At 42.7% G+C, this 25928-nt stretch overlaps 1 protein-coding gene across 2 annotated transcripts in view; it reads left to right on the top strand.

The window, feature by feature from the left end:
• The window catches only part of LOC308101305 (B-cell scaffold protein with ankyrin repeats-like), a 35364-nt gene extending 9943 nt beyond the window's left edge, over positions 1 to 25421 (top strand). Inside the window, exons 7-16 of one of the 2 annotated variants that reach the window (XM_080450729.1) lie at positions 3060 to 3256; positions 14154 to 14217; positions 14555 to 14791; positions 17462 to 17524; positions 20851 to 21059; positions 21994 to 22054; positions 22984 to 23013; positions 23403 to 23482; positions 24184 to 24218; positions 24359 to 25421. In XM_080450729.1, the coding sequence (XP_080306855.1) occupies positions 3060 to 3256; positions 14154 to 14217; positions 14555 to 14791; positions 17462 to 17524; positions 20851 to 21059; positions 21994 to 22054; positions 22984 to 23013; positions 23403 to 23482; positions 24184 to 24216 (974 nt within the window). In that variant the 3' untranslated portion in view covers positions 24217 to 24218; positions 24359 to 25421. The remainder of the gene's footprint in view (positions 1 to 3059; positions 3257 to 14153; positions 14218 to 14554; positions 14792 to 17461; positions 17525 to 20850; positions 21060 to 21993; positions 22055 to 22983; positions 23014 to 23402; positions 23483 to 24183; positions 24219 to 24358) is intronic. The other variant, XM_080450730.1, reaches the window with a different exon arrangement.
• The last annotated feature ends 507 nt before the right edge of the window (positions 25422 to 25928 follow it).

The following is a 25928-nucleotide window of genomic DNA, read 5'->3' on the forward strand; positions in this document are numbered from 1 at the left end:
TCGATTTTTCCTCTGCCTTTAACACGATCCAGCCACATCTTCTAGCCCAGAAGCTAATCAGTTATTTTAAATTGGATCTTAACCTTGTTGGCTGGATCATAGACTTCTTAACTGTTAGGTCTCAGTGCGTGAGGGTAAATGAGGTCCTGTCTTCTCTGTTGCTCTCCTTCACTGGTTCTCCCCAAGGCTGTTGTCTCTCCTCACTACTGTATATTCTGTATACCAACGACTGTTGTAGCAATCACCCTAACAGGTATATTGTCAAATTTGCTGATGACTCTGTGATTGTTAGCCTTCTTGAAGACAATGAGGTACATCATGGGCCAGTTGTCAATGACTTCATATCGTGGTGTGACAAGTCATTCTTACAGTTAAATGTGACCAAAACAAAAGACATGATCATCAGCTTTAGAAGGACTCCTCCCAGTCCTGCTCCTACAATCATTAAGGGCACAGAAATTGAAGTTGTAGAGCTATAAATACTTGGGTGTCGTTCTTGACAACAAACTCTCTTTTGACTCTCATGTTGCCTCTACATCTAAAAAAGTCCAGCAGCGTCTTTTTTTTCTGAGGAAAATGCGTTCTTTTAATGTCTCATCTGTGATGACTCTTTTCTATAGACGTTTTATTGAATCTGTTCTCATGTTTTGTATGGTTGCCTGGTACGGTAATCTGACCCTGGCAAACAAGAACAGGCTCAGCAGCCTCGTCAAAGTGGCCAGTAAGATTTCTGGGAGAACCCAAGCCCAACTCATAGAACTGTACAAGAGGCAGATGCTTAAGAGAGCCTCCTCCCTCCTGGAGGTATCGGATCACCCACTTCGGTCTGAGTTTGAACTGTTGCCCTCAGGTCGTCGGCTGAGGGTGCCCACTACAGGGACTAATCGGTTCAAACTGTCCTTTGTCCCGGCTGCTATTTAACTGCTGAACAGCAGATAGCACTTTATTCTTGCCTCTTTGCACATAATACCCACTAATGCACCTTTGCTGACTTTGCTACTTTGAATGTCATGAATTCTCTGTCTGTAGTGCCCTGTTCTTAGATCTTAGTCTTGTATTGAATGTTGTTGTTATGTGTAATTTTTACTATGATCTGGCTGCAAATCAATTTCCCGCAAGGGACAATAAAGCTAACCTTGATAAAGCTAACCTTGAATATCAGGATATAGAGTATATTTCATATTCACTTCCACTAACTCAATATACATCTGTCTCTAACTCTAACTCCCCAGTCACACAAATCATGGACCATATCCTTGAATGTTTGAATGTTTTCATGAGACGAAACCTGCAATACATGCCAAATTCATGCATAATCAATAATCACTGATGTATAAAAACAGTGAACACAGCAGTACGCTTATGGGTAAACTAGAGTTAAGGTCTATACCGCGGCCCTCTCACCTACGTCGCACCACCGATCCGACGAAAATGCCCATATATGGAGATCTCTGTATATGTCAGTCCTTGTCCCTTTTATGCCCATAAATGGAGATCCCTTATGTCATACCCCCTTTAGTGCCCGTATATGGAGCCGACTGATTTGTTTGCGCCTGATGCCATGACGACACATTGAGGTTTAGATAACACACGATAAATGGACTGCATTTTATACTGTATAGTAGTAGTTATAGTTTCTGATCCTTCAAGCGCTTTACAATGCATTTCACATTCCCAAACCCATTCACACACTGGAGACGGAGGAAGGCACCAGCAGCCTGCTCATCGGCTGCAGTTAGGGGTTAAGTGACTTGCTCAAGGACACTTCGACACGCAGTCAATAATAGCCGGGGATCGAGCCGGGGAACCTTTGGATTCCAAGACGGCCGATCTATCTCCTGAGCCAATGCCGAGCCGCCCCCGTGACATTTGCTGTCACATTGCATTCCCGCTTTAATGATTCACCCATTACCTCCATTTTCTCTGGATCCACAAAGGAATAACTTAACATCTAAGTCTATGGACGGAGGATAATAAAAGAAATGCAGAAGCAGTAATAAACTGGACGCAGTGTTTCCATTATGTTCATTATGCTAAACCTAACCTCTCGTTATACCATGTCACTGGTAGAACACGGCGTTCACAGTTTGAGTCTCTTTCTCTCGCATCACGGATAAAGATTTCTATCAATTCTCGGCTCATTATGCGGGGAACTGACAGCTTCATCAGCCCACGAGAATGACTCTTGACTCTGATAAAGAGACGGCATCGGGAGATGTTTTCAGGAAAAGGAGGTCAACATGCCACCTCAGAGTTACCTTTCTTCAGCACCTTTTTTAATGTGCTTTATACCGAGTTAATTGCCCATGCAGAGCTGGGACAACTTAAAGTAAAAGCCTGATTCATACTTCGTTGCATGACAGAGTCACACACTGGAAATAGCTGACCTATAAGCTCACAACGCGTCACGGATGTGACACGTTGCGAGCTTGTAGGTCTGCTATTTTCGGTGTGCATCGTTGTCATGGTGCGAAAGAGCACAACTTAAGCGTAACTCATCTCAACAACAGCATCTGGGGATATATAAACTGTATTAAGTCAGAAAATCGAACTAAATCAAAAAATACATTTGTCAGAATTTAGAATTCCAAATATTTTTGGGGGAATTTAGAACTAAATTCTGAAAGAATATAGAATAAGCTATACATATATATATATATATATTTTAATACCTGTACAATAGCAGATATTTTACTTGTGACATGGTATTGACATACACTCATAAAACAAAGACCTCACGTTTAGTACAGTCAGTACTGTAAATACATTTAGTATTTTATTACAGTGTGAAGACCTGCTGTATGCTGTCTAATTGTAATAGAATGTTAATAATTTATCTATCAAGTGGTGTATAATTGTTTATTTTATATCAATGTACTAAACAGTTGTCAGTAAGTTTGTACAATATATGTTGTCGAGTGTGTCGACATAGTGGCACTACATTGTAACATTTATTCTGAATAATGTATTCATTTTACAGAAATTTCTAAATTGTAGTTTAGCAGCGATTACATAAAAAAAATGCTTTCACTAATCTGTCCAAACACTGTCCTTGGCAGAGCTACATCTTGAGGATGTCCCTTCTCTCCTCCACTTTGCTGCCCAGAGAGGCCTTAAGAATGTGTCCAGTCTGCTCCTGCAGTGTCCGGGTGCTAAACAAGCACTGTGCACGGCTGACCGCCATGGACAGACACCCATTGAGATTGCCCAGAGTCACGGCCACACCGAGCTTCACACCCTGCTGAAAGAAACACTGGTAAGCATTTGTTGTTCCTCATGCAGTTATCTGGATCTCTCATTGCAGGTCTCTGCATATACAGCAAAAATAGATACGGTATATTTCAGGTATCAAAATATAATTAGTAGCATATACTATGTTTTTGACCTTCCTACAGTATATGTGGTGTTGAGAATTTCTAAAATATGCGTTTTATATATATCGTCTCTGTCAGGTGGAAACATCCCAAACTGTCCAAACTGTCCAAAACTGATTCAAATTCAAAAATAGCAAAAGTAGCAGATCGACAAGCTCAGATCGAGCTAGCAGATCTGTTACTTTTGATACTTTTGTGTGAAGTTGTACAGTAGTATGATCAAGTAGGGCGTTAGTTTACGAAAAAACACTAAAAGTTAGAATATGGAGAGAAGAAGCACCGGCATACTCGGGAACAAATACAAGTCAGGAACGATGCAAGTTGGAAATGCATGATGCCCCACCCAGTTATGTACAGTATTACCCGTTGTACCCGTTGCCAGAGCACCCGTTGTACCCGTCTGTCTACAAGCTTCGCGACACGTTGTGAGCTTGCACGCTGTGTTTGAAGTATTTTTTTGTGTTTTGAAGGTTCTGTGTGTGTGTGTGTGTGTGTGTGTGTGTGTGTGTGTGTGTGTGTGTGTCAGACAGACAGACAGACAGACAGACAGACAGACAGACAGACAGACAGACAAGGCCAGGGTTGTATGAATTGAATGCAGGCTGAATCCATATCAGCCCATGGGGTTATAGGGCAGTTAAAGTTACAAGGCCGACTGAACTGGCACTGTGAGCGACCTACTGTAGCTGTGTCCAACATGGGCGCAGGTCGGCCACCAAACACAGTCGTGTCTGATAGTGTGGTAGAATTCTCGGCTGAGGCGACAGCGTCGTTTACCCGGGGCATAAAGGAATCAGAACACACAGGGAAAAACTGTTTGCATCCTCTGACAGTCCACGGAATGGCTCCAACTAGGCAAATGTCCGTCAGCCCAAGAATATTCCACAGGTTGTCCTGGATCAGCTGCCAACAGCGCACTTCCTCTGTGTCGGTCAACAAACGCCGGCAGAGAAATAGAAGGGACTGTCTGATGTCATGAACTGTCAAACAACATGACTATCATCCCAGCGCCACCTGCCATGTTCTCAGCCAACTCTCTGCCCGCACTGTTAAAACTGCTTATAAAATTGGCAAACCTAATATAGGAGATCTACAGTACAAGCTCACAACGCGTTGCTATGCGACATCGTGTGAGCTTGTAGATCGGCTATTCCCGGCAAAGGGATTTGGTGTACAGCGGGGGAAAAAGGAGCGGACCAAGTATAGACCCCTGGGGGACTCCAGGCAACGAAGTGGTTTAACTGCATGGTCAAGACCAAGAGCCTTTCTTCAATGATAAATGGCGGTAGCTACTGTAACCACATTGGTGAAAGTTGAAAAGAATGTGATTTATTATTATTTATTCGTATGGCAGAAATAAATGCTTTTGACCCTCTGGCCTGCGTCCATGTCTCAGAGTTACACTGATGTTCAGGGAATGAAATGGTTCTGCCTGCCAAGCTGACAGTCAAATGTTGTAATTCATCTTTTCTTTTCATGTGGAACCCAATCGCTTTCCTTTTGAGTAGACCTTCTGCATAAAGATCTCACACTGACTGTGTGTGTGTGTGTGTGTGTGTGTGTGTGTGTGTGTGTGTGTGTGTGTGTGTGTGTGTGTGTGTGTGTGTGTGTGTGTGTGTGTGTGTGTGTGTGTGTGTGTGTGTGTGCGTGCGAGTGTGTGAGTGTGTGTGTGAGAGAGAGAGAGAGAGAGAGAGAGAGAGAGACAGTGTGCTTGCGTGATACTGCAGTGGCCTAGCTACATACAAATTAAGTAAGAGGAGTAAACCGTTCACAGCGGGGGTTCTCATAGGTGAGGAATCTTGGACTGTTGCACTCATGGAAGGAACACAGTGTACGTGATGGAGACCTTGTTCCATCAATAATACCCAGGGCCATTAGATAGAGGTGAAGTGAATGGAGGCTAGGCAGAGAAATCTGTGATTCCGAGTTTGGAGGCCATTCTCCTTGTGAAAGATGCCACCTTAAAGGGATATTTCATTTTTTGGTGTGAGATTCATCAAAAACACCCGTCCTTGGTTCTGGTGACTCATACTGCCCTCCTAATATGTGAGGGGCCGTGTTTTTTCAATTATTTTTTTCATTTATTTTTTTTTTTTTTTTTGGAAAATGGAAGAAAAAAAAAAAAAAAAAAAAGTAAAAAGTAATCGAAAAAACATGGCCACCTCGCATATTAGGAGGGCAGGGTGAGTCACCAGAAACAAGGACGGGTGTTTTCGATGAATCCATCATGGTAAAAATTTAGAAGTTTCAATGGGTTTGTATAGGAAGGGGGCGTGTCTGATAAAATGAATATCAAATATCTAAATACTGACTCGAGCAACTTAAAAACTGTCTGGGGGGCTCACAAAAGCATGAGTAGACGATGAAATGACCAAACGTTTTTTTGAAAGTGAAATATCCCTTTAACCCCTCCATCTACCCAGAGTTATTATAGTTTTCTATTTTTAGTATTAGTTTTTATTGTTTTTATTTATTAAAATTTTTTATATTAGTTTTTATTGTCTCCGCCTTCAGAGTGGGTTTTCTTGGTTCTTGGTTTTCTTTAGTTTTGTATTGTTTAGAAACGTTTCGTTTTTTATTTGTTTCAGTATTAGTGTGTTTTATTAACTATTATTATTACGTTATTATTATATGGGGGGTTGCCAGGGTCAAGACTTACGATATATAATGCAGACAACTCAAATTAGCGCCAAATTAACATCAGGTGATCAGTCACACGCTTCACCTGATTACGGCGGGCTATTGAAACCCCCCTGTATACCTGCTCATTCCTTGCGCTGCTATCTTGCTGCTCTGTTATGCTGTGCTGTTGGTGCTGCTCTGTTATGCTGTACTGGTGCTGCTGCTCTGTTATGCTGTACTGGTGCTGCTGCTCTGTTATGCTGTACTGTTGCTGCTGCTCGCTGTAATTCCCTTATGAAGTTTTGCAATACCACTGCCTCCCCAGCATCCACCTGTAGTTTTCAGTTTAGTTTTAAAAGGATGTTTTTTTTTGCCTGGCATCACCACCTTTTTTGTGTAAAACAGGAACTCGGTTTGACTCCTCCCCTTTCTTAGTCCACTTCCTCCCGGGTGCTTCTGTGTTTATTCCCACTAACAACAACACTACTATGTTTTAAGGCAGTGGTGCTGCTGAGAGATTACTCTACCTCTAACAACAGCATCCATCTACACTTCAGCTCAGAACATAGCCAGTGGATGTACTGTATGGTTAGTCCCCCCCCCTTTCCCCTTCTCCTCTTGTAAATGCTACAGCCCCCGATGGCCTGCCACCACAGAGACAGCGAGGCCAGTGTCTGTTCATGCATGCACGACAGTGGGGTCTGGACTCTGGAGTGCAAGTGTGGGTCATCTGCATTCTGCATACCAGTGATGGAGGAAGTACTCACATGTTTTACTTAAGTAAAAGTATCAATACTGCAATGCAGATCTGTTACGTAGTAGAAGTCCCATATTCAAAATGTACTTGAGTAAAAGAATAAAAGTATCGGCATCAAAATATACTTAAAGTACCAAAAGTAGAAGTACTAGTTGTGCAGAATGTCCCATTTCACAACTTCAAAATGTAAAACAAATCTTTTGAAAATAGCCGATGTACAAGCTCACAATGCATCATGACGCATTGTGAGCTTGTAGATCGGCTATTTTCAAATGGCCGAAATATATATAGGGCTGCCGCTGAAGTGGTTAGTGTGTTTTGTAATAATAATCAAAATCTACAAAGTAACTAGTAACTAAAGCTTTCATATAATTATTATGTTATGCTACTGTTTATTTTGTGTGTGTGTAATGGTGGCCATTTTCTGATGCCATTATGGAGAGAACCTCTGCCAGGCAGTACAATAAGTAACAGAAGTGCTGGGTGTTATGCCCACTAATGACAGCTGTCCAAATTAACTATAGATATCCTTGCTCCCGTTGTTCATTTGACAAAGCTAGAGGACACTGTAATCATAATGCTCTGTGCAATTCTAATTCCATCCCAGTAATCAGCAGTCATTCAGCTTAGTGATGCAGTCAATATAATGTTGCCTAATGTAATTCATCAATTCATACATAGCCTACACCCAATTATTTTGTCGACCAACACCTATATTTATGGCCAAGTGATGGTTAAGTTTGATTGATTGATTGAATACTTTATCAACAAGTTTGTTAACAGTAGTACAGTCAAAGGTTATGCTAAAAGGAAAACACAAAAAGCCCCAAGGGCTTGTTTCTAATGTGGCCCATTGTTCTCAATTCATCAGCAATAATACATACAATACGATACAAAACACATCGGTAGAAAACTCAGCAGCATCAAATGGTAAATTTACAGTGAAAGGAGGGGGGTGGGCGGGGGGCAGAGGATGCTACTACCAAGGTGTTCAAAGATGAGTTAAGCTCCTCAAGCTTTGCTGTCATTAACCCCCACTGTCTCTGGTTAACAATACCAGTCGACTTTTTCGCTTAACAAAAAAGAGCTGTGATTTCTCTGATGTCTTGGAAAGGCCTACGGAGAGTTTCCCCCCTCAAGGGAAATTTAGACACGTACCAACAGCTGTTGTGAATATATTCATCCCCCTAGCAACGCTGCTAATTGTGAACGATTACAGATGGAGCGAGGTTTGATCGGATTGCTCCAGTGAGTCGACGTGCGCACCGTGAGCCTTCGTTGACTGGTGTAAACTGACAGGGTAACATTGAAGACAATCAGAGGTCTCTCCCTCGGGGAATTACACACAAGGCTGTGGACGTAACATGTCACACAGAATCGACATGCACCAGCAGGAAAGAACAATTTCTTTGTGGTTTTGTGAGGGGGTTAATTAAAATGAGTCTTGACAACTAAATAAAAATATGAAAACTGTCATATTTTCCATTCATTTTACAGCAGATATGCATATGCTGTATTCCCTATGTAACTGTGCCTTTGGTATAAGAGGGCTGAGATGCTATAACTGTGGCTTTGTTTGAGCTCAATTAGTTGGGCAGTTTCATTAACACATTACGTTGCCCCCCTTACCTCCAATTAATCAACCTATATGATGGAGCAGTAGTTTAGGGCCGTTGGTGGAGCAACAAGCTGTCAATAAATCCAAGATGGATTGCTTCCCTGGACGCGATAATTGTGTCTTTAAGATCAGGGCTGAGACGCCATTCCATCCACTGGCCGAATCACTCACAGAGCCTACTGACCGACCACGACGTTGCTAATTAGCTGTGAACTGCATCTGACGGGAAAGCTGTGTTTTGAAGTTTAATGGAATAGAAAAGTGAAAAGCAAAGCAAACTAAAAAGAAACCTCAGACAACCCCTAAGTTTAGATGGTAGAATTATAGACTATAATTCAAACTGATTAGTAGCTATTAATTACTGGGAAGTTGTCATGCACAGTAGAAATGTGGAATAGTTCTACATTTATCTGACTGAACTTAACATACATAAATAATTATTTTCAGTTCCTCAAGAGAGGTATTGTGTTTAGATGGTATTACTCTCAATTTGTCTCATCTTTGCTGTTCTGTACATTTAATTGGGAGTTGCCAGGCAACTGCAAGCCTTAGATTACGGTAGAAGATTTGACAAAAACAGGCTAAACAGCTACGAATGTCTTGTGTATTAAATATTGTCTTTTAATAACCAAATGCAGCCATATTTGCTCTGTGCATTGAACCCAACAACAGTTGGCCACCAATGCTAGCTAGGCCATTTGCATGCAATGTTTATTTGCGTATCTGCTGTACAATGACCAGATTGTGTCGGGTCTTGTGATTTGTTTAATATTTGAATGATACAGTCATCTTAGCTCTGAAGGCAAGTCAGTAAACTGACTACTTCCCCTGGTAAAACAGCTATACTGGAGCAGGCTTTTTGAAAGATTATCTCAGATCTACATGAACCTACTGTATAACGTTTTTATAACTGTAATGGATTTTTAGAATCACGACTCTTGCTATAGCAATAAAGAGAAAATCCTGCTTTACTGATTAATAATAGTTTTCCAGACTGTGGAGAGGTTTGTCAGCCTATTGAGTCGACCGCTCATTGCTGCTATCCCTTGCCAGAAAAGTATGATGTTCACAGAAATCTTAGGCCTGATTTTTACTTAAAGGAGTAGTTCACCAAAAAATTTACTTATTTTCTATCAATTACACATTGAATTCATGGCGATTTTTGGGCGGTGAAACCGCCCCTATATGTGAGGTTTGGATATTTGCACACCAAATCCTGCGCTGTGATTGGCCACCAGTGTACCCCCCTAACCCTGCACCGTGATTGGCCAATCACAGTCTATTCAGGACTGTGATTGGCTAGGGAAACATGACACATGTGCATAGCCCTATAAATAGGACTATGCACTTTAAAAAAACACATTTATGGTTTAAAAAAAACACATTTATGGTTTTTTTTAAGTTTAAAAAAAAAAAGAAAAACACATTTATGTTTTTTTTTAAGTGAATCACACATTCAGTATTGTGATTAGCTAGCAAGACACCGCCCACTTCACACTGGGTGTGATTTTTTTGTTTTTGTCGCATTCCTAAGCCAATATTTTGATGACCGGCGGAGACTCAAAGAGTCTCCTTTGAGTCTCCTACTGAGCAGCCACCCGGTCATCAAATTATTGGCTTAGGAATGCGACAAAAACAAAAAAATCTCCATGAATTCAAGGCGTCATGGGGTGTGTACTGTAATTGACAGAAAATATGTTGTTTTTTTCGGTGAACTACTCCTTTAATGTGCCAGATCTACAAGCTCACAACTCGTCGCACCGCGAAACGTTTGAGATTTTAGATCTATTTGTGATGCACGACACAATACACAACGTACGTATAAACCAGGCACCGCAGAACCACTAGAGAATGAAATGTGATGGGTTGAGTTTCAAGTAGGAAAAATCTCCAGCAGGCCTACATAAAAAAACTAAATCTTACTTTGGACCCTATTGTGGAGTACATGACTTGCAAAGATTGAAACCACAGATGGCTCATGCTTGCTTGCTGGCAAACATACCCAGAGCCTGGGATAACCAGTCTGTGATTCAACTGGCTCAACAGCATATCGTACAGATATCCAGGGCTTCCTGTACACCCAAATTAGTTTAATTTGTTCTCCCACTGACAAAATAATGTTTGACTAACGCTCTGGCAGTTTTCTTTGGACCACTGTGCGGCAATAGTGATGGAGGGATTTTTTTTTTCTTTCAGAATGCACCAGACGTTCTGGTTTTAGTTTTAGAACTGCACCTGCTAAAACATTTGCAAATTAACCCCCCCCCCCTCACACACTCCTACATCTTCCATATGAGGAATCACCTGCAAAAATGACTGACAGATAATGCTAAAGTTCAACACCAGTAAGTGTTACAATTCGATGCTAATGCCGGGGTGCACTTAAAGGGATAGTTCACCCCCAAAATGACTTTTTTTCCTATCGATTAGTCACCCCATGGATTCATGGATATTTTTTTCGTTTTTGTCGCATTCCTAAGCCAATAATTTGATGACCGGCAGCGGCTCCAATTACCCTCAACTGTTGGTGTCCACACTTCTTACATCTGACACAAGCTGCGAACCCCATGTGCGCATGCGTGTGGACACACACACACACACGCGCACGCACTCGCACACGCACACGCACACGCACACACACACACACACACACACACACACACACACGCACACGCACACACTCTCTTGTATTTTTTCAGCTATATATATATATATATATATATATATGTATATATATATATATATACGAATAGCGAAAAGACACCCCAACATGTTCAAACATTTTGGATGTGATCTTCGGGGCGTGGACCCCAAGGTTGGGAACCTGCGGGGTCCGGGAAGTAATTTGCAGTACCAGGAATATTGTAATAATGTAATTGAGTCATGAGTGGCTGTGTTGCTAAGAAACGGCACACTGAGTGACTGCCTATGAGAGGATCCTCTGCAAAAAAGTGAGCTATAGCTTTCATCCTGCTCACAATGCAAGTCGTACACAATGGGAATATATGAATCCCCATTAAGACCTGAGGCCGATTCTACGAATGCCTTCTAAATCACTTTCAAGATTTTTTCAAAAATGCTAAAAAATAGCAGATGTACAAGCTCGCAGCGCGTCACTTCGTGACACGCTGTGAGCTTGTAGATCTGCTATTTCTGAATGGCCAAGGCAAAAAAATCTAAAATGACACAGATGCTTTCCCGGTTTTAAATCCTTAAAAAAACTATCAGAGGCTTATACTCTAATGATCTAATGCAGTGGTTCTCAAAGGTTTTCATGTCAAGAAATATGTATTTGGCTGCGGACCCGCATCTAAAAAGTCTTTGTGAGGGGGCACGGTGGCGCAGTCGGTAGCGATGTCGCCTCACAGCTAGAAGGTCCTGGGTTTGATTCCCGCCGGGGACGCTGTGGGCGCTGGGGGCGTGTTCTCTCCTCCGCGTAATCAGTGCCCATACTAGGTGGGGTTGGCGAAAGGGCCTACTCTGTGTGAAGTTTGCATGTTCACCCCGTGTCCCCTAGGGTAGGTGCCCTCACAAAAACATGCAGTAATCCTGGTCTCTATACTGCCTCCCCCTGGTCAGCCGGGGCGCCTGATGGAGGGGAAAGGAAGTGGTTGGAATAACGTGTTCCTTCTACGCACTATGTCCTACCGGGGGATAAGAAGGTGATAAGAAGCGGCCTAATCACTCCTCATGCGTTGAAGGGTTACAAAATCGTGGCTTTATGCCACCGGTCACCCATACAAGATTTATTTTTGTTAAAATGTTTCAAAAATATTTCTAAATAAATGTAAACTTATTTTTTTTTCCAGAAAACTGTTAGGCTTTAGAAGACATTTGTAGAATCGGCTTCAGGTCTTAATGCATTATATAAGGGATGCTAGGGTTCATGTGGTTAAACGTGGTTGATCCCGGCCCAGCGTGAATCCGTAACCATGGCAGGAGGATTAATGATGTGCTCCATTTATACCAACTCACATTTTATTATACAGTAAGATGGTTTTTGTCGCTATTATCTTTTTTCCTTTTAACGAATCACAACCTGCGACAGGTGGCGTCTGACAGACAAATACGAACTGAGTGTGAACTGAAACGCACAGTGCAAGTAACATGCAACTTGTTTGATTTCCGATGTAGGGCACAGTAGGGAGCTATGTGCTTTGAAGTAATCTCTGCACATTTTCTGTTCTATAGATTAGAAAGAGATCAAGCCGGCCTGCTCCTCTCTCTTCAGACAGTTTCTCATATGAGCTAAATCATCTTGGAAAGTAGATTACTGGTGGTGGTGGCAGATGAAAGACACCAGTGTAATAATCCGTCACTCTCAAATCAATTACTAATCACGGACAAAGGTCTCATGAGCCATGGGAAGTTACTAGGAATGTACAAGTGAGCTCTATCTTTTGTCCTGCTCACAACAGAAGTTGTATACAATGGGAATAAATGAAACCTTACATTAATGATTCAATAAGAGGCTTATATGAAATATGATCTAATGTTCATTTTGAAAAAAATGAGTGAAGAGGGCTGCACCCTCCAACAATAACAGCATGATGAAAAAGTGACGAAGGCTTTGGTAAAACCAGGCGAGACAAACAAATGACTAATCACAGACAAAGCTCACAAATCAATCCAAAACTGGGTCCTCGGTTGTCGACCAAATGACATGTTTGAGCGGAAAGGGGAAGATTGTCTGTGATTTCGTGATTACTCTGATCATGCCAATCTCCGTCCCCCGGCCCGGCATGTGATTAGCAAACAGGGCCTCTCCACAACATCCCTATTCCAGAGGAAATGCTTTGCGTTGACACGGCTCGCCTCTGCAAAACACTATTATACTGCGAAAACTAAACTGCAGGGTATGCTTCTAGCATAGGGAATGCTTCTACCACATGGTTGACATACAGATTTAAGTCACTGTAGAAGTCCTAGTTTCATCTTCGTTGAGCTATTGTTGCACTCAATTAATACACAAGTAAAATAATGAGCTCTTCTGAGCCACTGGAAGTGAATGTAACTCAAGGGTATTGTGTTACAGTCTATTCATTTGGTTCTTCCATACAGACATCCTTGTCTGTATAAAATAATAACAATAATAATAATAATAATTATTATTATTATTATTCTTTTATTAGGAGGAATGTATGAATTGAATAGCTACTAATGTATAATAATGTGGTCTCTGGAGTTGAATAGTGAACCTGCAGTGCTAATCTGTGCATAAATTAATCATAAAATCTTGCATTCGTTTTCAATGGATTGCATTAAGGAGGGAGGATACTCTCTCCTTTCATGGTTTCCTCTCTGAAAGGCTTTGGACTGCAGATAGGAAAGCAGTACACAAGAACAGAGTAAATAAATTACGAAAGTTTACAACAACAACAAAAACAACAACAACATCAACAACAACAACATCAACAACAACAATAAATGTGATTTGACCCAACTAACCTGAAATGTAATTAGCGTTACTTTTCATTTGAAGCTGAGACGATGTATTTTCTTAAAGACAGAAATGACACAGTGACTTAAACCAAGCCTGGGAGAGATGACTGGCATTGCCAAAAACCACTGCAGCCACAACCCAGCCACTATCATGATTTATCACCTGTGAGTTAATGTCAGGGTAAAACAAAAAACCCTCCACTGCAAAGTAATGTAATCACCCAGGCCCACGGCCAAGGAAGCCTATATTACAGATGTAATTTCGATGAGAAGTACCTCTAAGTTGTTTTTCTGTGGGCCGGAAGAGTCGTAAAAACATCTTCACTGTCTGTTGTTACAGAATATGTCTTACTCAGACGAGGACCACGGAGACGCCAGTGTGTATGAACTGATGGGCACCGCGGGTGAGTGGGAGAACGATGCTATTCTTTTCAATATCTCATTAGGCCAGATTTGCTTTGTTTGTCATTCATTTCCCTTCGGGGGGGGCATGCCATCAAACGTCTCTGATGACATGATGCCTCCGAAAGCAGCAACGCAGGGCTTTATCACGCCGATCTCAGCTAGAATGAAACATGACACCCTGCGTCGCTTGCTCGCCTCTGACCCTGCGCCGTGTAACCGTGGCTCTCTCTCTATTATGTTGCTGGACAATAACAACACCACACCATATCTCAATGGGTCAGAGATGCCGCTGGCGATACTGCAGTAATCGGTTTGTGTGCATTACTTCCACATCAGGCAATCCCCCGAACTCAGACGTCCAGAGAGAGGAGCATGAAGAGGGGAAAGCGAGCGATGAAGAGGAAGAGGAAGAGGAGGATCTCTATGCACCACTCGGGGTAAATGATGAGGAGTACGACACCATCCTGACCTCCAGCAGTGCTACGCTTATTGCCAACCGCCCACCGGCGCCCACGCCTCGACCCGAGGCCACCACAGTCACGGTGGCCTCGGGCACTCCCTTCATCGCTCAAGGTGAGAATGGGCTCTCGCAGAGTGTTGATTGCTTCGATCTAAGAGTACGAAGGTAGACCTTTATTAATCCTGTGGGAAATTCAAATTCAGCTTTGCCTGCAGCTGAGGGCTGCGTAGGGCTGCATCTTGAATCCTCCCCCCCCCGAGATGTCATGCTCAGGGACACTTCGACACGTACAGTGGGCAGACCAGGAGGCGAACCAGTGACCTTGTGATTACCAGGCGGCCTTTCTATTCACTAAGCTACGGCTTTGCCCTGTAGCCCTGTGAGACTAAAGTCTAATACGACAAAGTATTTGTAGAAAGTATTTCTACAAAAGCCTTCTAAATGAGTAGTTATCTTTTTCGTGCAAAGGACCCCCAAAATGCTGTATTTGGCCACAGATTTAAAAAAAAAACTGCTATTTTTGAATATAACGCTAAAATCTAAAACGACACAGATGCTTTCCCGGTTTTAATGGGTTAAGAAGGGTTTAAATGAACATAGAACATGTATAGGGGGTAGGGGTGAGGGGGGGGTGGGTGGGTGGGGGGTAAAAGTGACAGGGAAGGGACCATAAGTGACAGGGAAGGGACCATAAGTGACAGGGAAGGGAACGACACAACTTGTCCGCATTAAGATGACACCTGGTTTGCAAATGAACCCCGGGAGGCCATCACAGAGTTTATGGTGGGCAGTGCCGTGGGACTTTCATCATACAGACTGATCAGATAACATAATCCTTTGTAAAGCAAACAGGGCTGAAGCTGTAGAAAGGCCCAATTTTCCTGAACGGCCGAGGGCTCCCAGTGCCTGACTGTTCAATTTCAGCAGCGTGAATAATTCATGAAGCTGAAACATCCAAAAGTGACTCGTATTATTAAGGCTTATAAATCATTGATATGGTTCCGACTTCTCTTATTCCCCTCTCCAAAGCATACACGCACGCACACACAAACACACACGCATGCATGCACACACGCACAGGTCGCACACACACATGTGTACATATTCGCACACAGACACACAGCTATGATAAGTGTTTTTCACAGGTAATCCATAGACAATAGAGTAGCCTACACACACACACGCATAATATAAAAAAGTATTATGATAGGGCAATGGGCGCCCTCTCCCCATTACGTAGTTCTTTATAGAGCCATGTGCTTATCCACTGAGCCAACTCACCGTCCTCTGGGACTTACAGAGCGAAAAGAAATTGAGTGCTCTGGTGAAATCACCCAATATACCATACTCTCTGCATCCCAAACAACTACCGGGCCGCCATCTGCAACCAATCTGGACAAGGCTAAGGCCAAGTCAGCCAGAATAAGTCATTACACATGTTTTCCATCGTCCAACGTCCCCAGAGCACACGAGAGAAAAGGAGAGGGATTCTGAGGTTTCCGTCTATTGAGACAGTGGAGCTTCGAACCACACAAGGACCACATTATGCACATCCACTCCCACTATACTGCAGCGAGGGCTGCAGGAGGATTGTGGAGAGATTGGGCTGGGGCTGGGGCTGGGGATTAGGCGAGGTGCCAGTCACTGGAGTGAACTGTCCAACTGGAAATAATGAAGAGTTCTCTCTTGTCATCTGCGGCATCCAAAAGCACAGTGACGGAGCTGCGTTGCTGAACATCCCCCCAACGCTGGAATGAGAGGACTCCCCTATTAAGAATAATTGGACATGCAAATGACATGGGTGGATATTCCTCACCTCCAGAAGGCATGAGCGTAGTGTTTGCTAGTCCACACTGCTTCGAAGGGAAATCCCTCTGATCCACAACAACAGTGGTCCAGGGAACAGAGAGGTTCATTTTAGAATCTAGCCACATAACCACCGCTAGGGTTTTCGGTTACAGGCAACAATGGGGAAAAAGGCTATGTTTCAAACAGAAGTGAAATTTGAAATAGGAAATATGTCTGTTTTCACTGAGGCAGAGCGGGAATTTATAGAAGAATCTTCTATGGGTTGGGGATATTATGGGTTTTACGAGTAGGCCTATTGGTCACGTATAACCACTGCTTCAAGGCAATTCCACCATTCAATTGACAAGGGAGAAATGCTATGATCAGCGAAATAGTGCAGCGTTTCATTCTGAGTACTTACTACCCAATCAATAGCATCACTGAGTGTATCCGTCTCTCTGATTCAATCCAGCAGTAGCCTGTATAGATTATCGCCTTTCTCTCAGAGACAAAGCGAAGAACGCTCTGGAAAGTGAAACATTTGCTGTTTTGCAGATCTCATATTTCACAGAATTTGGAAACGTACGGTATTTCCAAAGACAGTTTAACAGCATTTTCACAGAACTCCATTCTGTCCACATTTTCACAATCTGCCCAGAGGTTGATATTTTATTCAGTGTACTAGCACCCTCTTGTGGTACAAGTATTAAAATACAAAGGGCCAAACCATTATCAATAGGTAAATGTTCAAAGCAGAACATATGCAAGTCAGGCCCATGGGGTCCCTAAAGCCATTGATATAATAATAATACTACTACTAATAATAATAATACTAATAATAATAATAATAATAATAATAATAATAATAATAATAATAATAAAAACAATACTAATGAAATACTAATACTTATTAATAATAATAATAATATTACTAATAATAACTATTATTATTATGAGTTAACAAATGTAATGCCAGCTCTGTGTGTTGTTTACAGTGTTTCAGAAGAAGATGTCACAGGGGGAGGCTGAAACACTGTATTCTCTCCCGACTAAACAAGGTGAGATTGGCTGCCGGCCAGTATGTTAACATGAAAGAAACAATGGCCTTATCATTGACTGTTTCCAGCTGAAAGCTTTGGGTAGCATCAGGCAACATAAGGAACAGAAATACAAATACAGTGCAAGAAAAAAAACAGTTTGCACTTTCAGTGTTTGAGCATAGTTTTTCAATCTATTCTTATTTGTTTGATTTCCTGAGGTGGAATAAAAACAAGGAGTTTCACTTCAGGGTGAGATAACCCTCTTTTTGTCAAGTAAAGTAAAGTGAAACTAATTATAGTGTTTTGAAAGTATGTCTTGGTCCAACAGCATGATGCACAAATTGGACATAGTAGGCCGATGCCTGTTGTGAATGATACCCATTGGGAATGCATGCACCTCTGGTTATGCAAACCCATTGTACCTGTTGTCAGAGTACTTAAAGTGCAGTACTATGACATCATATCGATGACATCGGGGATCTCCTTATATGGGCATAAATGGGACACAGACAGACGGACGGATTTGGAGATTTTCGCATTTACAGCTAGTTCTGGGCCACCGCTGATCTGACTGACTTCCCACTCGGCACATAACTCCCTCGGGTTTCTGCGATACACATGCCATGTTCGGTTCTCCAGATATGTGGGGGACACACGGGTCACGGACACGCACATAGAGATTTTGTGTATTTATAAACAGACAGACAGGCATGCTCGTTGGTAACACAGCCCCTCCGGTTATGCGATACATTACATTACATTACTGTCATTTAGCAGACGCTTTTATCCAAAGCGACTTACAATAAGTGTATTCAACATAGGTAGGGAACGAAAACTACTAATCACCAGAAGTCTTTAGTGCATTTTCTGCAAAAACAAGCAACCAAGAGTATACCTAGCGCTAAGGTAAAAGTGCAATATATCAGCTACCTATTTCCTTAAACAGATGAGACAAAATAGCTAAATCAAATGAGCATGAGCTAAAACAAATAAGTGTATCGACTAAACAAGATCCAATAGACAATCCAATAATCCAATAAACAATACAGCAATAGAAAACAAGCGTTCGTACAACTAGTTAACAACAAGTAGGTCAGGCAGAGAGGAAGGGTAGTGTTTCCTGAAGAGGTGGGTTTTCAGCCTGCGGCGAAATATGGGCAGTGACTCTGCTGTCCTAACATCAGTGGGAAGTTCATTCCACCACTGTGGGGCCAGAACAGAAAAGAGTCGTGACCGTGTGGATCGGCCAGAAGGACCCTTGAGTGACGAGGCAATCAGTCGCCCCGAGGTGGCAGACCGAAGTGGTCGGGCAGGGGTGTAGGCATCGACCATAGCCCGGAGGTAGGAAGGAGCTGTTCCTTTCACTGCCCTATAGGCTAGCACCAGGGTTTTGAACTGGATGCGAGCCGCTACGGGGAGCCAGTGTAGAGAGCGGAGAAGGATGGTTGTGTGGGAGAACTTGGGGCGGTTGAACACCAGACGAGCCGCAGCTTTCTGAACAAGCTCCAGAGGTCTGATGGCAGATGCCGGAGCACCAGCAAGGAGGGAGTTGCAGTAGTCCAGGCGGGAGATGACGAGAGCCTGGATGAGCACCTGGGCTGCCTTCTCCGTGAGGAAGGGGCGAATCCTCCTGATGTTGTAGAGCAGGAATCTGCAGGACCTCGTCACTGATGCGATGTTTGCCGAGAACGTCAGTTGATCGTCCAGGGTCACACCCAGATTCTTCGCAGTCCGAGTTGAGGTCACCACAGCATTATCAATGGTGATGGCCATGTCTCGGTGCGGACAGCCCTTCCCCGGGAGGAACATCAGCTCGGTCTTGTCCAGGTTGAGCTTCAGGTGGTTTGTCGACATCCACTCCGAGATGTCAGCCAGACAAGCAGCAATGTGTGCCTCCACCTGGGTATCAGAGGGGGGGAATGAGAGGATTAGCTGGGTGTCATCGGCATAGCAGTGGTAGGAAAAGCCATGAGAGTGGATGACAGCACCCAGAGATGTAGTGTAGAGAGAGAAAAGAAGAGGACCCAGAACCGAGCCTTGGGGAACCCCAGTTGTGAGTCTGTGTGGTTCTGACACAGACCCTCTCAGCATCACCTGATAGGAGCGACCCGTCAGGTAGGATGCAAACAGGGAGAGTGCAGGGCCCGAGACACCCATCCCCTCGAGGGTGGAGAGGAGGATCTGATGGTTCACCGTGTCGAACGCTGCAGACAGGTCCAGGAGTATCAGAACGGAGGAGAGAGAGTTCGCTCTAGCGGCATGGAGCGACTCCGTCACTGCCAGGAGGGCAGTCTCTGTCGAGTGACCCACTTTGAACCCAGACTGGTTGGAGTCCAGGAGGTTGTTCTGGTGGAGATAGGAGGACAGTTGTTTAAAGACAGCACGTTCGAGAGTTTTAGATAGGAAGGATAGAAGGGAAACCGGTCTGTAGTTCTTGATCTCAGAGGGGTCAAGTGTCGGTTTCTTCAGGAGGGGGGTGACTCTGGCAGTCTTGAAAGTAGAGGGAAAGTAGCCAGATGTCAGAGAGGTGTTAATAAGGTGGGTTAAGAAGGGAAGAAGTTCAGGTGCAATAGACTGCAACAGAGTGGATGGGACCGGGTCCAGAGAGCATGAGGTGGGGCGACTAGAGGTAACAAGGAGAAGGACCTCGTTAGGGGAGAGGGGAGAGAAGTGGGATAGAGAGGGGATGGGGGGGGGAGAGGAGTAGATGAAGGTAGAGAGGGGGGGGTGGCAGGCAGACGGGTGTGGGTAGTGCGCAGGGCACCAGCCGGGGGAGGAGGGAAGGAGGATCGGATATCGTTCACCTTCTTGTCAAAGAAGTTGGCGAAATCGTCGGGGAGGAGGGACGAGGAGGGAGGAGGGGGTGGTGGTTGCAGGAGAGAGTACCTGTTGTACCTATCTGTCTGTCTGTGTCTTTTAAGCTCACATGGAGATCTCTGCGTCTGTCTGTCTGTCTGTCTGTCTGTCTGTCTGTCTGTCTGTCTGTCTGTCTGTCTGTCTGTCTGTCTGTCTGTCTGTCTGTCTGCCTGTCTGCCTGTCTGTCTGTCTGTCTGTCTGCCTGCCTGCCTGCCTGCCTGCCTGCCTGCCTGCCTGCCTGCCTGCCTGCCTGCCTGCCTGCCTGCCTGCCTGCCTCCCTTTTTATATGGAGATCTCTGACCTGTCCTTGTCCTTTTAATGCACTTATATGGAGATCCCTGATGTCATGCCCATATATGTGCTCAGCGATATGCGCACTGAACTTAAGCTCGATAGGTCGGCCGGCTCGACCGATCCTTGAGATATAGGCGAAGGACTTGTAAGTAACGTACCGTTTCATTTGATTTGTATGGCAACTTGTTGCACAGCACCACGCACGCGAGGGCACAGTATCTCCACCACGTATGACAGCATGGTGGTGCCCAACCAGCAGACCCCAGGCCTGGAGGAGCTCATTGAGCTACAGGAGAGGGTGAAGAGGGGATCTCTCACCATGGACCAGGCTCTGAAGCACTTCAGTGACTGGCAGAGGGGCCAGAAGGACACGGATGCAATTCAGCAGGTTACAAAATCTACTGTGCGTGTGTATGTGTGTGTGTGTGTGTGTGTGTGTGTGTGTGTGTGTGTGTGTGTGTGTGTGTGTGTGTGCGTGCGTGCGTGCGAGTGTGTGATTGACACATCCATGATCACAGAGTATTAACACACAAGGGGAGGAACCGTTGACCTCAGTGCCCAGAGTGAAGGACAGAATCAGACATGAGGAGCATGTTATTGACCTGTCTTCTACATTGACATAATCATGTCATAATGATAGAAGAAGCTCACAAGGGTTCTTCCCTCTCTCTGATTGTGGAGGTGCCACAAGTCCCCCACACTTCACTTCAGTAGGATGCGATAATAAGCTGTTCAGGTACAATGCCAACCAGCTGTGATGAAGATGAGGTTTGCTCAGTCTGCACATAAAATACACTAAACTGAAGATGTGTTTGAAGATTCCGTCTTGTTGCATGTGTTGTTGATCCTATAGATTGCATCATTCATGCTCTATTTATTTACCAATAATCACACCTATTCCGGTAGCAATGCATTACGGAAAGAATCAGGTAAGCAGAACCTTTGGTTATTTTCACAACGTCCGTTCCCTGAAGGGAACAAGACACAACCTTCCGGGATGGTACAGTATCCATCGAAGGTGTGCTCAACAAAACCAGAATTAAGCGAGCCATATGTGATATTTAAGTGTACACATCTTTGGACAAATGTTGTGTACTCAGAAACTTGTTAATGGAGTATGCTCAAATGACATAATTTCAACACACACCGTAGACACTACAAACAGCCCATGTGTGGTGGCGGTGAACTCAGCTGCCTTGGATTTTATGAACTAGGACTTAGCTTTAAGCGGTAGCACAAGGATGGTTAAATCCCAAGAACTTCATGAATCAAGGATGAATAAACTAGCATTAATGTGTATAAACTTCAGTGTTGGATTTAATTGTTTTACTCTGCAGGAAAAGTTACGACAGCTGAGAGCCAGCATCGCCAACAACCTGGAGGATGATGGGGTCTATGGTAAATATGTTTTAGGCTTCAGATGCAACACATGTGGGTTTCCAACCTTGTGGAAAACATTCAGAAGATCTTTTTATAGGTCAGAGATTAGGAATTGGTTCAAAGGATCAGGTCTAGGGGTCATTTCTGTTGTCAGAAAGAAAGCAAGCAAGTCAATCAACACTGGCTATGTACCAGTGCTGAACAATAAGTATAGTTGTTGCTGGTCAGGGATAGAGTCCAGTGGGCACTCATTTAAGGGCCCCTGAGCGGGCACTAACATACCAGCTGGGCGGAATTTGCACTCAATTTTGTACCTTCCTGTCACCTGTCTTCTCAAACAAAACAAAAGGCCACAAATGGTGAAGGACCAATTAAACTGGGTTCTTTACACACTTGATTATTGCCACACCCTCCATGTTTGACACTCTCAGCCCATCATGACTGGGTGGGTTGCGGGCATCCTTAAACGAGTGCACCCACTGCTTTTCAATCAAATACAGGCTTCAATTCTACATTGAAGTCCCTTATCCCACTTCAATTTGTTAGTTTAAAATAACACAAGATTAGCTTTTGCATTGAAAGTACAGAGACGGAGCATTTCACACTTAAAGCTGCACTGTGTAACTTTCCTGTACTACCTCTCGGATAAAACATATTTTGAAACCAGAAAAATCTTGTCAAAGGTTGTGTCTAACCTAGACACAGGATCTGAATGTCTCAATAGAAGAGCAGAGAGACCAAATTAAATCACCCCAATGGTATAAGTTATATTGTATTAACATACTCTACCATACAGATCCAAATAACATTTTATTCACTAAATCAGGGGTTAGGGTTACATAATACAGCTTTAAACCTGAGAGTACACAGTAAATTCTGGGTCCATTTGAGAAAAAAATGTACACTTTGATATGCACTTCAACTGACAACTCTGTTCTTCTCCTCAGATAAAATCGATATTATTCATCACACGCCAAGTGAGTCTTTGAAATAGAAATATGGTATCAGTCTTCACCTGTGTTTGATGTAGTGTATCTGTGCCTTTTTCCTTTCTCCTCACAGGAATTAAGCCCATGGGAAACTGTTATTTAGATCAGTGGTTCACAAACTTTTTCAGCTGGAGACACATTGCGATGTGTTGGAGCACATTGCGATGTGTTGTGAGCTTATTGATCAGCTAGTTTCACTATTTTTGAACACCTTCAATAATTTCTGAAGATGTTTTGACTTATATTATACATGTAATCAAGATAAATAAATAAGATAAATCCCAAAGATCCCATTTTGTCGTACATGTTTCACATTAAAAGATGTATTTTGGTTTCTGTTTACATAATATATGTTTACATGGATGATTTCCTCCTAGATGTTATGGGGAATGATTGCCGGCGAGGAAGCCAACCAGTAGAGTCTGAATTTTACAGCAAGCCGCTTAAAGGACAATCTGTAAGTATATGTTATTGTATTTCCCCTCTAACCCATTAAGACCTGAGGCTGATTCTACAAATGCCTTCTAAATCCTTAGCTCTCTGGAAAAAAATGTTGCTATATCAGTGGTTCTCAAACTTTTTGATATCAAGGACCCCCAAAATGATATGTATTTATCCGCCGACTCCCCATCTCAAAAGATTTCGTTCCAGGGACCCCCAGAAGCAAAGAGTTAAAAATGTTCGCTTTAAAAAAAATCCAGATGTTTCAAAAATAGCAGATCTACAAGCTCATAGCGTGGCACGAAGTGACGTGCTATGAGCTTGTATATTTTATTGTATACTTTATTGTATATTATTATTTTATATTATAAAATGTTATTTTGTATAGTATTATCTTATAGTATAAAATAATGGTTTAAGTGGTTACACGGTTTTAATGGGCTAAAGTGAGAATGGACTATGAGTGTAAATTAGGCTTAACCATTCAGTCATTATAGGTGAACGTTTTCAAAAAAATGTAAAAAAAAACATTAAATGACTGTAAACTATGCTTCTCAACAAAAATGAGGTGAGCTTATGTGTCTTAAGCATTGTCATGCATACTGCAGGATGTTTAAGAACATTTCGGTGGCTAAATTGTAATCCATATTGTATCTAGTTGTTCACATTTGTCAGGCAGAAAATGTCCTAAATGTCACCATTTGAATTGTTTTACAGGCAAATTTATTTTGGAAAGCTGACAAACGGTAATGGTAAGTGTGTGTAAATTGATGTACAAGTATATGTAGCATCAGATCTTCTTACATTTATAAATTATAACATTTCTAAACAAAATACCTTTTCAAATATATATTCAGGCTTAAGAGTTCAACCATATTTCATATATTTACAGGTTCCAACCCACTGACAAGAGTGAATGCTACTGCTTTGAGATGAGCATCTCCTGTTTTAATCTTTGATTGTAATTTGATAAATTATTATTATTATTACTATTATTACTACTATTATTATTATTTTGGCTGTGCGACTCAGCGAACTGTTTGGTTTAAAAGTTTATTGTGCATTGATGGCTCAGCTTGTATACAGTAGTAGTCTAGTTGATCTGTCTGATCTTTTGCTGTCCTATAAAAGTAAGGGATTGATAATGGCATATTAGCATAAACACAATGTAAAAAGTGTTCAACCTGACATGTGACATTATACAGTAGCTATACACTTCCAATTAAAGTATGTCCTGTCATGACCAGTAATGAGCAGTAGGCCTTGTCTGAAAGTTTAAGCTATCAGCCCCTAAAGAGAGCTATATCATCCATTAAAAGGTCCAAATATGAGCATGGAACATTATGCCGATTAAATCTCAAGACATGAAGAACATGCATGTGCTCCTGTCTACCTCTCAGTGTATGGGAAAAAACCTATGGAGTGTAGTTGTACTGTATGTTAAATGCAGTCATCTATGTTTATAGTTGAACATATAATGGCAAGCTCATATACAGTAGTTACAGCTTATGCGTAAACCACAGAACTGAGGTTTCCTGCCTTGCGCAATGGCAGCGTTTCTACTTCATTAAGTGTTTGGAATCCGATGGTTGGACCTGCAAAGAAGAACAGCTTTAGAAGAGGAATATTGTGTTCCTGACTTTATATGTTCATTGCAACATTTGGTTCCCAGTGCAAAACCATTGGAACCACAAGTGTCTATGTTATCCTGACCATAGTGATTTTTTCTTTATATATAAGAATCTACTAATGCAGTGGCTCTCAAGCATTCATGTGAAAGACAACCAAAATGATGCGTATTAAGCCACAGATCCCCATTTGAAATAATTCAGTACAGAATTCTACAACTGTCTATATCAGGGGTCTTCAACATTTTTCAGGGCAAGAAGGACCCCTTAACTGAGAGAGAGATTAAGCAGGGACCCCCCCCCCCCCCCAACTACATATTGTATAAAATTGTGTTCATAGATTTCATAGATAGCTTCCATCAATGTTGGATTCATGTTCATGTGTATTTTCAGACATTTAACCACTTAAACCGTCAATACTAAGTAAACTTCATCTTTGGCTCTGTACTTTGGTCTGCTCTTTTTCCCTCTACACCAAACCTTTTTGGCCAAAAATAGCCGATCTACAGGCTCACAACGCCTCGCAATATGATGCGTTGTGAGCTTGTAGATCTGCTATTTTCGGCCAAAGTTCTCCTCAGAATAGGGATGCTAGGGTTCAAGTGGTTAATGTACCAAAAGAAAATCCTATCACACAAAGATTTGGCGGCCCCCCTGACCTGTAGTAGCTCTGAGGACCCCCTGCTGAGGACCCGTGGTCTACTGTAGGTGAGGAGAGAGAAACATACAGTTTGATCTGAATAGTCATTCGTATACAGTACATTCTCTCATTGGACTACCTTAGTGAGATTAGCTAGAATAATTACATTTAATTATAGTAAAATTAACCACTTT

Source organism: Gymnoscopelus braueri, assembly GCF_963280865.1.
Source record: "Gymnoscopelus braueri genome assembly, chromosome: 15".
NCBI classification, from domain to species: Eukaryota; Metazoa; Chordata; class Actinopteri; order Myctophiformes; family Myctophidae; genus Gymnoscopelus; species Gymnoscopelus braueri.